Source organism: Oncorhynchus masou, chromosome 7 (genome assembly GCF_036934945.1).
Source record: "Oncorhynchus masou masou isolate Uvic2021 chromosome 7, UVic_Omas_1.1, whole genome shotgun sequence".
Classification (NCBI taxonomy): Eukaryota; Metazoa; Chordata; class Actinopteri; order Salmoniformes; family Salmonidae; genus Oncorhynchus; species Oncorhynchus masou.
In genome coordinates, this window is record NC_088218.1 from 9,882,338 (window position 1) to 9,896,985 (window position 14,648).

The 14,648-nt window shown below is 45.1% G+C and overlaps 1 protein-coding gene across 1 annotated transcript in view; it reads right to left on the bottom strand.

Annotated features, from left to right (window-relative positions):
- Nucleotides 1-823: 823 nt before the first annotated feature.
- Nucleotides 824-14,648, bottom strand: part of cavin2b (caveolae associated protein 2b) — a 15,177-nt gene continuing 1,352 nt past the window's right edge. The window contains exons 3-5 of the mRNA XM_064970333.1: nt 1,995-2,258; nt 1,625-1,786; nt 824-1,546 (exon numbers count right to left, since the gene is read on the bottom strand). Of these exons, the coding sequence (XP_064826405.1) occupies nt 1,109-1,546; nt 1,625-1,786; nt 1,995-2,258 (864 nt within the window). The 3' untranslated portion in view covers nt 824-1,108. The remainder of the gene's footprint in view (nt 1,547-1,624; nt 1,787-1,994; nt 2,259-14,648) is intronic.

The following is a 14,648-nucleotide window of genomic DNA, read 5'->3' on the forward strand; positions in this document are numbered from 1 at the left end:
CCATGTTTTGTATCAATGTGTGTAGAGCTTTGTTTTAACGTGACACACTGTCTGGCCGTGGCCGCTTCGCATAGAAATGACTAGTTCTGTCGAAGATGCTGTCAAATTCTAGATGTAGCTAAGATGGCGAGGATCCTCCTTGCGTGGTACGAAACATAGATTTACTATGAATTTTCAGTGTTTTTACACTGAATTTTCAGTGTTTTTTATAGAAACACCTGCCACTGGATAGAAGCATTTCTAAAATAACTGTTTCCCAGAATCGAGATGGAAGACAGTATCGCCAATCTTTGGTTAGATCACGTTATCTGTTACTAGTATTGTGACAACTATTGTACTGATTGGCTTGAATTGTATCTATTAGGTCAAACAAAGTTATCATCTTACATACACAAATATAGGTTTAGGTTTAAACTTTAAGCAGGAGCATAAGAAGACAATTATACCTTTTTAACAACTTCATCATCCTTTTTCACATGTGAAACAGACATCTGCCCCTGACACACACACACACACACACGCAAACACACACACACACACACACACACACACACACACACACACACACACACACACACACACACACACACACACACACACACACACACACACACACACACACACACACACACACACACACACACACACACACACACACACACACACACACACACACACACACACACACACACACACACACACACACACACACACACACACACACACACACACACACACACACACACACACACACATGCAAGCACATAGATTGCACACAATGACATACAGGAAGACACACAGACATGAACTGTAATTGTGTGTGTGTGGGTGTGTGTTTTTGAACAGAGGGTCTGTCTGAGGTTTTTAGAGGATGATGGGCAGAGTGTGGGAGTGGGAATGGGGAAGTATTTTAGGGAATAGGTGTATGTGTATTTATTTTGTGTGTGTGTGTTTTAGGGGACTTTGACAGCTGGGCCTCCTCTTCCACAAGTCTCCCCTCCTCCTCCTACTCCTCTTCCTTCTCCTCCACCTCTTTCTACACTTTCTTCTCTCCTTCCTTCTACTGTTTCTCTCCTTCCTTCTCCTACTCTTTCTCTCCTTCCGTCTCCTACTCTTTCTCCCGCTGCACTTTCTCCTCCCTGTCTTCCTCATCGAAGGGTGAGATAGAGTGGAAGGCATCATGCGGGAGCGTGGCAGAGAGAGTGTACTCCTCCCTCACTCCCTCCGTCATAACCGACAGATCCACATCCGCCTCAGGAACGTCGGATTCTAGGAACGGTTTGGAATCAGAAAAACCGTTGGATTCTGGAATTTCGTCAGATTCTGGAACTTCACTGACAGCCAGCTCTTCCATCTCCAAAGCCTCAGCCTTGGACTCCTCCAGCCCTGGAGCCAGTTGGGAGTGCACCTCGGTGAAGAGGACCTCCTCATCAGGGCTGGCCAGCGGGGAGATCTCAATGGAGGCCACGGCAGTAGGCGAGACCCCGGTCTGGGATGAGGCCTCCACCTCTGCTTCAGCTTCAGGTTGGCCCTCAGACTTACGATTCTGTTACAGCAGGATGTAGTCATGTCAGATGAATCCATAACAGTGTGAGTGTTTGTGTGTGTGTGGGTGTGTACTGACCTTCTTGATGCTGAACGTGAGAGGGGACACTTTGAAGGAGGAACTCTTTGGGTGGTTGGGTGTCAGGCTCTTCTTCATCTTCTCTCGTTTCTCCTGTGACACAATCTTGTTCATCTTCTTCTCTATATTCGCTTTGGAGAAGGCCCTCTTCAGACTGTCCACCTGCAATACATTGTGCAATACCATGCAGTCAGTACATAGCAGGAAATCTCCTAACCCTTACCCCTAACCTCCGACCCCTGATCTTAAGCTCTGCAATACATCAATAGTCAGAATTGAAAACGCCACACGGCCACAGAACATGACTTTGACCCCTAACCTCTCACCCATAGACCTTGACCCCTAAATGCCGGTTTTCTCCATCACTCACCTTCTTTAGACTAGAGCGCTTAAACTTATCCGTGCGGGATTTGTCTGTGTGCTCTCCGGCCAGCTCGTATACGTCATCTCCCACCTCGTCCAGGTCCGCCTCCAGCCCTACGTCCTCGTCTGAGGATAGGTCGATGGTGTGAAGCCCCTCCTCCGTGGAGCGGTTGGCGTCGATGACGGCGGTGGGCTCCTCCCCCTCCTCAGCTTCACGGGGGAAAGGAACAGTATCCTTGACAAACACACTGGTTGGGATTTCATTCTCCTCCTACAGAGAGAGAGGGAAGAGGGAGGGACAAGGAGAAGAGGGAGGAAGGTAGACGAGTAGAGAAGGAGAGAAAGAGAATAAGAAGGTGTAAAAAGGAAAGTGTATGATAAGAAGTTAGAGAAAGGAACTCATGAACAGTACGTTCATCATTCAAAACAGATGTGGTGTGTTGCGATCTTTAATTATCTTTATTAATAGCTAATTATTTAGGAGTGTGTCACATTTATAATACCATTCAAAAGTTCGGGGTCACTTAGAAATGTCCTTGCATCGCTAACACTCCAAACTAACGGGTGAGTTGTCATGTTAACACCAGAATAGAACTTGTGATGAGTGGCAGCTTCGTTAAATAGTATCCGCAAAACACCAGTCTCAATGTCAACAGTGAAGAGGGGACTCTGGGATGCTGGCCTTCTAATCAGAGTTCCTCTGTCCAGTGGCTGTGTTCTTTTGCCCATCTTAATATTTTATTTTTATTGGCCAGACTGAGATATGTCTTTTTCGTTGCAACTCTGCCTAGAAGGCCAGCATCCCGGATCCTGTTGACGTTGAGACTAGTGTTTTGCGGGTATTATTTAATGAAGCTGCCAGTTGAGCACTTGTGTTGCGTCTGTTTCTCAAACTAGACACTCTAATGTACTTGTCCTCTTGCTCAGTTGTGCACCGGGGCCTCCCACATCTCTTTCTATTCTGTTTAGAGCCAGTTTGCGCTGTTCTGTGAAGGGAGTAGTACACAGTGTTGAAAGAGATCTTCAGTTTCTTGGCAATTTCTCACATTGAATAGCCTTCATTTCTCAGAACAAGAATAAATGGCGAGTTTCAGAAGAACGTTCTTTGTTTCAGGCCATTTTGAGCCATAACAGAACCTTGTGATTTTTTTTACACTACTTATTAGTTTCCACCCAACGCCAATATTATGAAGCCTGTAAGACTGAGTAAGTGGTTAAGTGGTATCTTAAAGGGAAAGTTCCGCTTGTTAAGTTTTTTCCCATTCTTTTGGGATTGAGGCCAGGAGATTTTTAATTTTAAAATGGTTGTCATTCTAGCTAAAGCAACTTACAGGAGCAATTAGGGTTAAGTGCCTTGCTGAAGGGCACATCTACAGATTTTTCACAGTCAGCTCAGGGATTCGAACCAGCGATCTTTCGGTTAAAGATATATACAGTAGCTGGCATTCTGAAGACTCAGCTTTACTCTGGACTGCTTCTGATGCATGAAAACGTTGAAAACCTTCTGTGGTGACGTGTGCTGGTGGGGAACTACATAGGCCTATTAATGTTGAAAACCTTCTGTGGTGACGTGTGGTGGTGGGGAACTACATAGGCCCACACACACACACACACACACACACACACACACACACACACACACACACACACACACACACACACACACACACACACACACACACACACACACACACACACACACACACACACACACACACACACACACACACACACACACACACACACACACGGGAAGGATGCACACACAGTGTTGTTGGGCTTTGGCTGGAAACACAGTCCAGCCGTGATGATACAGGTACTGTGGCTGGGGGGGGGGGGTTCTGCTGGAAACCTTGTCACAAAGATATCATGTAGCTCTACATTAAAGCAGGACACACACGGTTGCTGGGAACAATCATAAAGGCAGAGGAATGTTGAAGAAGAGGGGAAGGAAGCCAAGGCAACACACACACACACGCACACACGCACGCACACAGGGGAGGGAAGCCAAGGCGAGGCAGCACTCAGAGTTTCCACCAAATGCTGGACATGGGCCAAACCCTGAGAGGAGGAGAGAGAAGAGGAGGGAGGGAGGGAAGGGAGCGAGGGAGCGAAGGGAGGCAGGGAGGAGAGAGAAAGGAGAGAGGGAAGGAAAGGAGAGAGAAAGGAGAGAGGGAAGGGAGGAGAGAGAAGAGAGAGAGAAGAGAGAGAGGGAGGGAAGGGAGAGAGGAGGAGAGAGAAGAGGAGAGAGGGAGGGAGAAGTGAGAAGGGAGAGAGAAGAGGAGAGACACATGCACACGTACGTACACACACACACCCTGGAGAACATCTGTCTTCCTCAGGCACCACAAGCCAACCTCAGATAACAAAGTATTATTCTCTACACATTTTACCTTAAAAACAATTACTCTGGACACATGCATACATACACACACACACACGCACACACAAGCACACACGCACGCACACACACACATGCAAAATGCAGTAGGAAGTTGTGGAGGAAATGTAATGTCTGTTTTTGCAAGATAAAGTTCAGGGCTGTGTATTTAATACTCTAATGAAATAGTACAGTTCGACACACTCCGCAGACTGGACAAGTCTAGCTTGTGAAGTGAGTAATGGTCATGGAATTGACTCTTCACTCCCCTCTGAAAAGGTTTCCAGTACTGTATATATCTCCCACTTCTCTTATACCAGGCCTATACAGTGTATAGAAAGTTTATAACTCAGAATGTTCCATAATATCTGTGGGTATAAGTTTGGCCTCGCACACACACGCATACACACACAAACTTGCTTCCCCCCTCACCAAGGAATTTCCTGATGAGATGAACAAAAAATGTCCCACTTTGCTCAGAGGAATGCATTCACCTTTAGGCTAGCATTAGCTATGGTACCTTTGGCTTTCTTTAGCTACCCTTAGCTTATTTAGCTACCCTTAGCTTATTTATCTACCCATAGCTTATTTAGCTACCCTTAGCTTATTTAGCTACCCTTAGCTTATTTAGCTACCCTTAGCTTATTTAGCTACCCTTAGCTTATTTATCTACCCTTAGCTTATTTAGCTGCCCCTAGTTTCACTTAGCTACCCTCATCTTCATTTAGCTACCCTTAGCTTATTTAGCTACCCTTAGCTTCACTTAGCTACCCTCATCTTCATTTAGCTACCCTTAGCTTAATTTAGCAACCCGTAGCTTAATTTTGCTACCCTTAGTTTATTTAGCTTCCCTTAGCTACATTTCATTTAGCTGCCTTTAGCTGCTACTCTTAGCCTTACCTTTAGCTGTAACTTGTGTGTTTTAGCTGGCTCCCATAGCTACTGTAAGAGTCTAGGACACTGGAGACACCGGTCAGTGATCTTCAGGTCAGAGAAGTTGGAGCTCTAGGATGATCCCAGAGATTCCACGTTGGATGACCATTTTTCCTTGAAGTCCCAGTATTTTTGAACGCACTTATTCAGATGTTGAATATTTCCAAGTCCCAAGTTCCCAGATACACACAACATCAACAATATCTACAACCGATCAATCACTCAACAGTCTGACAGAAGCGAAATTGCAAAACCAAGCCAAGGTGTTCCATGATATTAAGTAATAGCATACAGTAGCTTAGCATTATCAGAGTTCTGTCACTGTAATTTAGCTAACTTCAGTTGGAAACCTGTTATTCTTGTGTTTCATGTGTCAACACTCACACAAGTCAAAACACGTTATACCAATGAAACACAGACATTCATTTTGCCAATGCAGCTGCCACCAAGATGAGACATTTCGAGAGTAGGAGAGAGAGAGAGTGTTTTTGCTTTACTCTAGGTTTCCCTGTGCTGCCTATAAGGTGTGGTTCCTCCAGTGAACACATGCATGACAGGCCTGCTACTGCTACCTCACTGTACCAGTCAGAGTCAAGGTACAGTACCTCCTCCCCTAGCTAAGAGGAGTGAGAGAGCCCAGATGTCCGCCTACCTAACAGTGTTTGTGTTAAAGCGGGGTGAGTGTGTGTGTGTGCTGTCATATGTATCAGCATATTATTGCCTTGTGTTATGACCAATGTAATGGATCCATCACACTAATATGACTGGGCCTATGGACTGGAGAGACGTTACTTTTTCAGCACAGAGACACACACACCTACACGCGTTAATCTGTCACACATTCCAGTGTCTGGTCCTCAGCACAGATGATAGAAAACAGCTGTTATGTGCTCAACACATTGATTGAGTATTGGTTGGTGTGTGTGTGTGTGTGTGTGTGTGTGTGTGTGTGTGTGTGTGTGTGTGTGTGTGTGTGTGTGTGTGTGTGTGTGTGTGTGTGTGTGTGTGTGTGTGTGTGAACAATGTGTTGAGGGGTCATTCCTAGGAGAGAGATGTGATTGGTTGAAACTGTGTGTGTGGTTGCTAACCATGCAGAACGAGGAATGTGGTTTGCCCCATCAGTAAAGTTTCACATCTTCATCCCTCTCTCTCTCCCCCCCCCTCTCTCTCTCTCTCTCTCTCTCTCTCTCTCTCTCTCTCTCTCCCCTTCTCTCTCTCTCTCTCTCTGTCTGCCCCCTCCCCTCCCTTCCCCTTCTCTCTCTCTCTCTCTCTCTCTCTCTCTCTCTCCCTCTCTTTCTGCCCCCCCTCTCTCTGTCTCTCTCTCTCTCTCTGTAATAGAGTACATTATTATCACTATCTGCACATACAAAGCAGAGCTATGGACACACCCACACACAGTGAGATACAAAAGCTGTCATTGTGTTGGTCTCGTGACCTGGCTGATAGAGAGCTTGGCAGGACTCTCTCTCCCCCTCTCCCTTTCTCTGTCTGTCTTGATCTCTTTCTAAGTGTTAGTGGTAGTTCAAAGGCTAGTAGGTTTGTTGACCACTACTCTCTCTCTACACTCGGATATAAAAAGGTGCTATCTAAGAACTTAATAAAAGGGTTCTTCAGCTGTCCCCATAGGAGAACGCTTTGAATAACCCTTTTTGGTTCCAGGTAGAACCCTTTTGAGTTCCACGTAGAACCCTTTACACAGAGAGTTCTACATAGAACCCAAAATAGTTCTACCTGGAACCAAAAATAGTTATCCTATGGGGGACAGCCAAGGAACCCTTTTGAAAACCTTTTCTTTAAAGAATGCACTTTCCATCTCTACTCCTCCTTCGCTCACATCTTAATGGTACACACACACACACACACACACACACACACACACACACACACACACACACACACACACACACACACACACACACACACACACACACACACACACACACACACACACACACACACACACACACACACACACACACACACACCATTGTTTTGTAAAACCTGTACTAATGAGATTTTAGAACAGACACTGTCCACTATTTCACACACCCCTCTGGTATTTGCCCACACCCAGAGGAATGGGGCTGGGTGCCCCTTAGACTGGCCCATCCGGTGGTCTGGGGGTGGTCTAGTGAAGGGGTGTCAAACATACAAGGGGGTCAATTTGGCCCGCGTGTGTACGCATTATTTAAAAATACATATATTCTGACGGGGGAAACAAACTCAATATACTTTAAATTGACAAAAACCAAATGGAAACTGTAGAAATGATAATGGACCTACATTCATGCAGTTTCTTGACTGTGTCCAGCTCACTGATGATCACCACTGATAATCACCTAAATTAAAGATGGACAGTCAGGGAGCATCAAAATTCCCAAAATGATGTTTAGAGGACAATAATAAATAAAGAATTGACAGTGAGAAAATATAGCACATTTTCAGTGCGGCTCTCCGGACCTCGTTGAAGACCGAATGTGGCACAAACTCCTCACTCCTCACTCCTGTTAGTGTCTACAAACCTGAACCAAACTCCCTCACTCCTCACTTCTGTTAGTGTCTACAAACCTGAACCAAACTCCCTCACTCCTCACTTCTGTTCGTGTCTACGAAACTGAACCAAACTCCCTCACTCCTCACTTCTGTTAGTGTCTACAAACCTGAACCAAAGTCCCTCACTCCTCACTTCTGTTAGTGTCTACAAACCTGAACCAAACTCCCTCACTCCTCACTTCTGTTAGTGTCTGCAAACCTGAACCAAACTCCCTCACTCCTCACTTCTGTTAGTGTCTACAAACCTGAACCAAACTCCCTCACTCCTCACTTCTGTTAGTGTCTACAAACCTGAACCAAACTCCCTCACTCCTCACTTCTGTTAGTGTCTGCAAACCTGAACCAAACTCCCTCACTCCTCACTTCTGTTAGTGTCTGCAAACCTGAACCAAACTCCCTCACTCCTCACTTCTGTTAGTGTCTACAAACCTGAACCAAACTCCCTCACTCCTCACTTCTGTTAGTGTCTACAAACCTGAACCAAACTCCCTCACTCCTCACTTCTGTTAGTGTCTACAAACCTGAACCAAACTCCCTCACTCCTCACTTCTGTTAGTGTCTACAAACCTGAACCAAACTCCCTCACTCCTCACTTCTGTTAGTGTCTACAAACCTGAACCAAAGTCCCTCACTCCTCACTTCTGTTAGTGTCTACAAACCTGAACCAAACTCCCTCACTCCTCACTTCTGTTGGTGTCTACATACCTGAACCAAACTCCCTCACTCCTCACTTCTGTTAGTGTCTACAAACCTGAACCAAACTCTCTCACTCCTCACTTCTGTTAGTGTCTACAAACATGAACCAAACTCCCTCACTCCTCACTTCTGTTAGTGTCTACAAACCTGAACCAAACTCCCTCACTCCTCACTTCTGTTAGTGTCTACAAACCTGAGCTTCAGTGAAATGAGATAGACATAGTTTCCTTTACATTGTCCATCTATCACGTGACTGTAATGGAATGTTGCTGTGTGTTGTGTTGTGTTATGTTGTGTTATCAGAATGACACCCATGAGGATTGAACTACAGAGACCATAGAGAACCAAAACTCTCAGACAACTTTCCCCCGCCACTCTTTTTCTCCAATCTTTCTTTCTCCTCACGCTCCTCCTCTCTCCCTCTCTTTCTTATTTTCTTCTAGTCTCCTTACAGACACTAGTATTCCCTGGAGGAGATCAGACAGCCTTATTAGGGCATGGGAATAAAAATACAGTATCCTGCTCTCATAACACTACTGCAAAAGGAGACAGAGAGAGAGGGGAGGGGGAGAGAGAGGGGGAGAGGGGGAAAGAGAGAGGGAGAGAGAGGGGGAGGGGGAGAGAGAGGGGGAGGGGGGAAAGAGAGAGGGAGAGAGAGAGGGGGAGGGGGGGAGAGAGAGGGGGAGAGAGAGGGGGAGAGAGAGGGGAGAGGGGGGGGGAGAGGGGGAAAGAGAGAGGGAGAGAGAGAGGGGAGGGGGGAGAGAGAGGGGGAGAGGGGGAAAGAGAGAGGGGGAGAGAGGGGGAATGAGAGAGGGAGAGAGAGAGGGGAGGGGGAGAGAGAGGGGGAGAGGGGGAAAGAGAGAGGGAGAGAGAGGGGGGGATGAGAGAGGGAGAGGGGGAAAGAGAGAGGGAGAGAGAGGGGGAAAGAGAGAGGGGAGGGGAGGGGGAGAGAGAGGGAGAGATAGGGAAAGAGAGAGGGAGAGGGAGGGAAAGAGAGAGGGAGAAAAGAGAGGGAGAGAGAGGGAAAGAGAGGGGAGAGAGAGAGGGAGAGAGGGGGAAAGAGAAAGAGAGGGGAGGGGAGGGGGGGAGAGAGAGGGAGAGATAGGGAAAGAGAGAGGGAGAGGGAGGGAAAGAGAGAGGGAGAGAAAGAGAGGGAGAGAGAGGGAAAGAGAGGGGGAGAGAGAGGGAGAGAGAGGGGGAAAGAGAGAGGGAGAGGGGGAAAGAGAGAGGGAGAGAGAGGGGGAAAGAGAGAGGGAGGGGGGGGAGAGAGAGGGAGAGATAGGGAAAGAGAGAGGGAGAGGGAGGGAAAGAGAGAGGGAGAGAAAGAGAGGGAGAGAGAGGGAAAGAGAGGGGGAGAGAGAGGGAGAGAGAGGGGGAGAGAGAGTGGCATAGGTAGAGAGAAAAGGAGGAGAGAAAGAGAGAAAGAGAGCACTAACTAGAATAACATGAATTTACCAGGCTGAGTTCACTAGACTGAGTTTACTAGACTGAGTTCACTAGACTGAGTTTACTAGACTGAGTTCACTAGACTGAGTTTACCAGACTGAGTTAACCAGACTGAGTTTACTAGACTGAGTTAACCAGACTGAGTTAACCAGACTGAGTTTACTAGACTGAGTTTACTAGACTGAGTTAACCAGGCTGAGTTTACTAGACTGAGTTTACTAGACTGAGTTAACCAGACTGAGTTTACTAGACTGAGTTTACTAGACTGAGTTAACCAGACTGAGTTAACCAGACTGAGTTTACTAGACTGAGTTAACCAGACTGAGTTAACCAGACTGAGTTTACTAGACTGAGTTTACTAGACTGAGTTAACCAGGCTGAGTTTACTAGACTGAGTTAACCAGACTGAGTTAACCAGACTGAGTTTACTAGACTGAGTTAACCAGACTGAGTTAACCAGACTGAGTTTACTAGACTGAGTTTACTAGACTGAGTTTACTAGACTGAGTTTACTAGACTGAGTTAACCAGACTGAGTTAACCAGACTGAGTTTACTAGACTGAGTTTACCAGACTGAGTTAACCAGACTGAGTTTACCAGACTGAGTTTACTAGACTGAGTTTACTAGGCTGAGTTAACCAGACTGAGTTTACTAGACTGAGTTTACTAGACTGAGTTAACCAGACTGAGTTAACCAGACTGAGTTTACTAGACTGAGTTTACTAGACTGAGTTTACTAGACTGAGTTTACTAGACTGAGTTAACCAGGCTGAGTTTACTAGACTGAGTTCACTAGACTGAGTTTACTAGACTGAGTTCACTAGACTGAGTTAACCAGGCTGAGTTTACTAGACTGAGTTTACTAGACTGAGTTTACTAGACTGAGTTCACCAGACTGAGTTAACTAGACTGAGTTTACTAGACTGAGTTTACTAGACTGAGTTTACTAGACTGAGTTCACTAGACTGAGTTCACTAGACTGAGTTTACTAGACTGAGTTTACTAGACTGAGTTTACCAGACTTAGTTTACTAGACTGAGTTTACCAGACTGAGTTTACTAGACTGAGTTTACTAGACTGAGTTAACTAGACTGAGTTTACTAGACTGAGTTTACTAGACTGAGTTTACTAGACTGAGTTTACCAGACTGAGTTTACTAGACTGAGTTTACCAGACTGAGTTTACTAGACTGAGTTTACTAGACTGAGTTAACCAGACTGAGTTTACTAGACTGAGTTCACCAGACTGAGTTAACCAGACTGAGTTTACTAGACTGAGTTAACCAGACTGAGTTTACTAGACTGAGTTTACCAGACTGAGTTTACTAGACTGAGTTTACTAGACTGAGTTAACCAGACTGAGTTTACTAGACTGAGTTTACTAGACTGTTGGAAGAACACTATTAGTGACTGATGGCTCATTGTACTGTAGGATACACTCAAACATTCATAACACTGATGCTGCCAGAGGTTATCATAGCCTCTAGTCTATTCTATTAATAACAGAGGAGGGAGGGGGAGGGAGGGTAGATGAGAGAGACAGAGGGAGAGGGGTTGAGTGTGAGAGACAGAGAAAGAGAGAGAGAAAGAGGGAGAGAGTGAGAGTGAGAGAGAGTTGCCAAAGTGAAGAAATGTGTATATCTGTTCCAAAGGTGCTGTTTATGCAAGACCAGTGTGTGTGTGTGTGTGTGTGTGTGTGTGTGTGTGTGTGTGTGTGTCTTTGTGTGTGTGTGTGTGTGTGTGTGTTAGTGCGTGCCCGTGCCTATGTACCTATGCGTATAAGTACAAAAAATGTAACATTAAAACCCTCCACTGTGCTAGAAGTCTCACTCACACTCTTAACACTGACTTTCCTCTGGCTGAGCAAGAGACCAAACCCTAACACACACACTTCCAGACCTCTATATCTAGCTCCGACCGTTAGGTCCTTACTTGTTCCCTGCTCTCTTTCCTTCTGCAGCCCCACCCTGCCACGGCAACACTCACACAAACACACTGTTCAGTGGTGAATCAGACAGGCTTTCCCGCGTCAGCGAGGGTTTCCCTTGAAAACAGTTTCGAGGTTGTTTCCAAAGTTTAGACTGAAACGACACGCGTGAGTTAGACAAAATGTATCTCTCTCTCTCTCGCTCTCTCTCTCTCTCTCCCTCTCTCCCCCCATCTCTCTCTCTCTCTCTCCCTCTCTCCCCCCCATCTCTCTCTCTCTCTCTCTCTCCATCTCCCCCCCCTCTCTCTCTCTATGTTCATGGAATAATGGAGTCTGGGCTCCGGGCTATGAAATACAAACACACACAATAAGAGAAACACACACACACAGGATACAGGATCTCACAAACTCCCACACAAAGGGCCGCCTGAGCAACCCCACCCTCCATCAGAATGCTAGTGTGTTATTGATAACAGAATCCATCTCAGTGTCACAAGACATGACAGAACCCCTCCGTTGTCTCCTTGTTTTCATCTGGTCATTTTCAGCCGACTATCTGCGGGCTGATAAGAGTGGAAACACACTCACACAGTCTCATGCTATAAAGCATTGGGCACCAACCTTTACTGAATCAAGACCACTTTCTCAAAATGTTAACCGAGATCTACCACTCAGATCTTTAAACATGACTTCATAATTAAAATATTAACCTAATAAAAACTGTTCTGTATGAATGAGGTTTGGCCTGCTACATTATCACAGCATATTGACTATATGCCTGGCCTGCTACATTATCACAGCATATTGACTATATGTCTGGCCTGATACATTATCACAGCATATTGACTATATGCCTGGCCTGATACATTATCACAGCATATTGACTATATGCCTGGCCTGATACATTATCACAGCATATTGACTATATGTCTGGCCTGATACATTATCACAGCATATTGGATATATGCCTGGCCTGATACATTATCACAGCATATTGACTATATGCCTGGCCTGATTATCATTATCCTGGCCTGACATTATCACAGCATATTGACTATATGCCTGGCCTGCTATTATCACAGCATATTGACTATATGCCTGGCCTGATACATTATCACAGCATATTGACTATATGCCTGGCCTGATACATTATCACAGCATATTGACATATATATTGACTATATGCTGGCCTGATACATTATCACAGCATATTGACTATATGCCTGGCCTGATACATTATCACAGCATATTGACTATATGTCTGGCCTGATACATTATCACAGCATATTGACTATATGCCTGGCCTGATACATTATCACAGCATATTGACTATATGTCTGGCCTGATACATTATCACAGCATATTGACTATATGCCTGGCCTGATACATTATCACAGCATATTGACTATATGTCTGGCCTGATACATTATCACAGCAGCATATTGCATATTGACATTATATGTCTGGCCTGATACATTATCACAGCATATTGACTATATGCCTGGCCTGATACATTATCACAGCATATTGACTATATGTCTGGCCTGATACATTATCACAGCATATTGACTATATGTCTGGCCTGATACATTATCACAGCATATTGACTATATGTCTGGCCTGATACATTATCACAGCATATTGACTATATGCCTGGCCTGATACATTATCACAGCATATTGACTATATGTCTGGCCTGCAAATATTGTTCTTCTCAGACCATATTATATTTCAAAATTTTACCTTTGATAGAAAATAGATCAGTTGGTGTAGCATTTGTGAGGCACAGCTGAGCATAAATGGAAATCATTTGCTAATATTTTGCTTCTTTATTTGACTGGACTGATGGGACCTCTATCTGTCATGGTGCTTTCAAGACAACTTGGGATTCTTAAAAAAAAACGAGGTCAAATCATAACGTCATCTTCAGGTCGGAAAGTCAGAGCTCTAGAAAGACGCCCGAGTTTCCCACTTGGAATTCTGAGTTGGATGACCGTTCAAAGCTATTTTCCTCATTCGGATCTAATTTATTCTGAGTTCCCAGTTGTGAAGTCGGATGTCTGAGATTCGGTTAAACAGATTTCAGGTAAGACAGAAGTCTGAGACGCACTGAAGTCAGAAGTCTGAGATTTCCCAGTTTCTAGTTGTTCTGAACATGGCGTTAGTCTCAGTGGAGGGAGGGAGGGAGCAGCCTCTCACGGTCCCTGCTCTCTCCTTCCTTTCCTCCAGTGAGTCTGACCAGAGAGAGGGGACACCGTCTTCCACCTGATGGCGAAACTCGAGTCACACCACATCTGCACAAATTCATGTTGCTCCTATGACCAGAGAAAGTGAAATATTCCTTGATATTAAAATAGACATAAGGAGTTGCTAATGATCATAGAAACGCAGGGCATCGATTCACTTGGCTACTCATTCATTACAACTGCAGCACCAGTGGAAGTAGAGAAAATCATGTTTTATGTTTTGTAGGAGTGTTGAATAAAAACAGTGATGACAGTCCAGAATAAAAAGTCACTCATAAAAACAGCAGCTCTTTGCTGTTTTCTCTGAAAGTCTCTCTCTGGTCATTGTCTTAAAAGTTATAAAATCTTACATTGGCTCGTATCAAACTTTGCTGTGGCATTGGTCGTGGAAGCTGTCGTCACAGTGATTTGAGCTATCCGATTGGCCAGCACAGTAGGCACACTCGATTAAGCCACAGAACTCGGGTAGGAAAAGTTTGTC